The sequence below is a fragment of the Branchiostoma floridae genome, chromosome 9 (assembly GCF_000003815.2).
Source record: "Branchiostoma floridae strain S238N-H82 chromosome 9, Bfl_VNyyK, whole genome shotgun sequence".
NCBI lineage: Eukaryota > Metazoa > Chordata > Leptocardii > Amphioxiformes > Branchiostomatidae > Branchiostoma > Branchiostoma floridae.
Window position 1 is genome coordinate 9,891,590 of NC_049987.1, and position 3,743 is coordinate 9,895,332.

The 3,743-nt window shown below is 44.5% G+C and overlaps 1 protein-coding gene across 1 annotated transcript in view; it reads left to right on the top strand.

The window, feature by feature from the left end:
- Window positions 1-870: 870 nt before the first annotated feature.
- The window catches only part of LOC118423059, a 3,461-nt gene continuing 588 nt past the window's right edge, over window positions 871-3,743 (top strand). The window contains exons 1-3 of the mRNA XM_035830967.1: window positions 871-1,050; window positions 1,617-1,850; window positions 3,325-3,729. Of these exons, the coding sequence (XP_035686860.1) occupies window positions 1,626-1,850; window positions 3,325-3,729 (630 nt within the window). The 5' untranslated portion in view covers window positions 871-1,050; window positions 1,617-1,625. The remainder of the gene's footprint in view (window positions 1,051-1,616; window positions 1,851-3,324; window positions 3,730-3,743) is intronic.

Below are 3,743 nucleotides of genomic sequence, written 5' to 3' on the forward strand. Positions count from 1 at the left end.
TTCTATTTCCTAACGGATGTGCGCTTGTTCTTATCTTACATATGGCTGATATTTCATTAAACTCATTATGATATAGATAATTTTCCATCACGTATTCGGATTTAACACTTTTGTAAAATCTTAGCTTACCGTTATCTAGGGACAGTTGATGAAAAAACGTTTGAACGTATATATCAGTAAGTCTTCTCTTTAACAAAGTACATATGTTCTTATTGTCTAATGTAGGGTAGTTAATGTTCCATAAGAAAGAATAGCCTGTATTATCTATTATTTCTTTAACATGATGCAACCAGTTTTCTTGTAACTATTTCCCATAAGGTATTCCTGACAGAGTAGTGCGTCCACCTGTAGGGGGTGTGTGGAACTGTCCAGTTGTTTTAGTCTTAGCCGGTATCTTATTACACGTACGGATATATCAATATCAGTTGGGAACATCCCAAGCTCTGCTCTGCATGCTAAAAAAAGAACAAACTGTGAAATAAATTGACCAAGAAAACACTCTGTGGCCTAACATATGCATGAATGCCATATAGTCTCACGCGGTAGATCCTATATGGAGGGAGAACGATTGTGACTTTCTGGAACAAGTGAGTCACCTGGCAGACAGACCTTCGTGATGATACATGACGTTTGAACATATCAACTGCTAGTTGAAGATGGCTTTCACACCGCTCAACGGTAACTCAGTGTAAGCATGTAACGACCAAGGATTGTAAATAGTGCGTGTGACAAGGAGCAAAGGTCCAACGTAGCGCCGGTCATTGGGCAAGAGTCCAACGTATTGTGGATATTGTATTAGACCTCATTTGGGTGACGTAAATGAACGGGTATACACCAGGTACGGACCGGTACTTGCATTCAGGTGACACAAATAGTCAAATCTCCAGGTACAGAATAGTACCGATATGCTCACATGACCAGCGTCATGAACAAAGATCGTAAGGAACAGGGTATATAAAGGTCTTTTGTGGCTACATCTGCATCTGTGAGCAGGTGGACAGCGTCGGAGTACATACCCTGACTTTCAGCAAAGACAGAGGCTTTGTGAAGGTACGTCATCCACCTATTGTCGGTATCGTTTATTCTAATGCCTTTCCGAAGAATACCTTGCTGGAAATGAATAGAGTGAATGATAACACTACAGATGCAGTCAGAGGTCACGGTATTAATTATATTGCCGAATGATTGTAGGTCCAGATGGGTTTAACTTCTTCTAACGAAACTGACCATGCCTTGTTTCTACCGGTAGTACCAGGAGAGTGTTATGGTTTGCACTTGTAGAGTTTGTCCTAACTTTAGTTCCGTTCCCCTTTGATGCTGTTTGAGTTTTTACTTCCAGCTGTGCCACTGACTAGTTGTAAACTCTTATAGCTTATCATGCAAAAGTTCTAGATTTACCTTTTTTTAAATGTACCGCTATTTCATTCTACTTAATAAATCTTCATTTTTGTATTGTATATGTGCATTTTTGTGGTCACTTTATCAGCCTATTGTCCACAATGTATTGTTTTTTGTTGCAACCTGAATAACGTTAAAGATGCTTTTTTTAATGGTTACCTACTTCACGAAATGAAGTCACGCCATTGTGCGAATGTTCACATCGTTGTCCAATGCAGGAAAAGAAGATGCGGTCCGTCCTCCTCCTGTGCACCCTGGCTGTGGGCACACTTGCCCTGACTCCTGCGGAGATACGGGAGTTCAAGGTCCGTGACGTTGTGGACCACAACACGGGTATGAAGGGGGTCGTCACCCTGACCGAGGGTACTGACACCATCACCATCGTCAGCAACGCCATTCCCGACCACGCCACGCCAGTCTACCCCAACCCAGAAAACCCCTTCCCAATCGTGGTAAGAACACAGACACTCCCCTAAAAGTTAAAGGTGGTATCTCACTGCACTTGTGGCACCGATGCCACACAGAAGACATCGAAAGACACTCAACGAATTTCAGAGATAAAGGAAAAAAACGATTTTTGTTAACGTTTTGTGTATTTTTTGGTCTTCTAAGTCATACTTTTACGTATTACGAATATCTAAATTATAAAAAATCGGCGCAAATAACACAACAGTGCCGCAGTGAACGAACCCCGCAGTGCCGCACTGAGATACCACAGATTGGGTACGTTATGTACGTAACATGTGTTAACTGTACATGACTCAAAACATATAGTTAAGAAGGGAGGGCAATGCAGAGCTATGTATGTTTTCTACTCGTTGCCTCTAGCTGAGTGTGAAAGGACTGAAGGGAGTTTGATAATCACTTTGTATTATGCTTGTGAGCAATTCTGTAACAGGGCGGTTGTATAGATCTGTGTTAAATGATAAATTATTTGATTTTCTATCTATGAGTCGAAAATGTTATGGAATGTATTTTTGATTCATCTAGAAAACACTTTCAGGAGCTCAAACACGGCATTCCTGGGTAACGCGAACACAAAAGTTTAAACGCAAATACTGTAATAGTGCTTATCAGGTTAAACACATAGTACTTGACCCGGGGGGCGTGGTGACCGCGTGGCGCAGCGGTAGCATGTTCGGATTTGCACCGAGAGGTTGCGGGTTCGAATCCGCCTACCGTGCCACCGATCTTGTGCCCTTGGGAAAGGCACTTTACACGACTTTCCTCACTTTACTCAAGTGAAAAATGAGTCGTCCCTCGGATAGGACGTTAAATGGAGGTCCCGTGTATGGGGAGAGTCACACCCCATGCACGTTAAAGAACCCCCACACGTGCGATGGTGCGGTGTGGATGGAGCAAACCATTCTGTCTGGAGTTGGTGATTCACTACAAATCACCCGGGCGGAGGCCTGGCGAACCTTCGTGTCGTATCAGCCATACGGTGATTTACATCATTAACCATGTCCCGGAGAGGAGATAGGCGCCGCCAGGGGACTAAAATGCCTACTGATACAGCATAACATGTTGTGCTGCCCCTACGGCTGATTAATCAGCCTACGGCTGATTAAAAGGCTATGGGACAAACGAACGAACTTGACCCGGGACAGAGCTCGATCCATAGCTGCCGGGCAACGTTTGACGAACGATTCTTCTCTTTAATATTGGAAAATCGTAGTTTCAAGCTGTAAATAGCTTCTATGACTATAGGAGTCACGAAGCACCTTTAAAATAGAACTATAGCATTTGTAGCCTTACCAAGTAAAATGTTTGACTCTGAATCCCCTTGGATCACTTTATGTGGAGCAGTCCAAAGGTGCTCTGTACGAATTATCATGCAGCGTCCCAACTGAATTCATGAAATGAACAATGCCATTTGTGTCAATTTCTGGAAGATATCTAAAGTACATTTATGTCTTTTTTCAGCCTCAAAATGTCCAGATCACCATACCAAAGAACCCACAAGTGGCCAACCATTCAACATGCCTAAATATGGGTGCTGTGGGCGTGGCCATCAACGGCGTTCCCATCTATAATCCCTTCTCCCTTGAATGTCGTGATGCCAACGTGTACGAAGTCCTGGACCAATGTGACGGCCACCCCTCGCCACAAGGAGAGTACCATTACCACATCCACCCCGACTGCGTCTTCGACGGCACCAGCACTCACTCCCAGATCGTTGGCGTCGCCGCGGACGGCTTCGCGATCTACGGCCCGGTGGACGAGAGCGGGATCGTCCTGACTAACGCCGACCTAGACGAGTGCCATGGCCGCATGAAGGATGGCGTGTACCGGTACCACGTCACCAACGCTGCCCGTACTTCATGGCGTGTTACAAGGGCGTC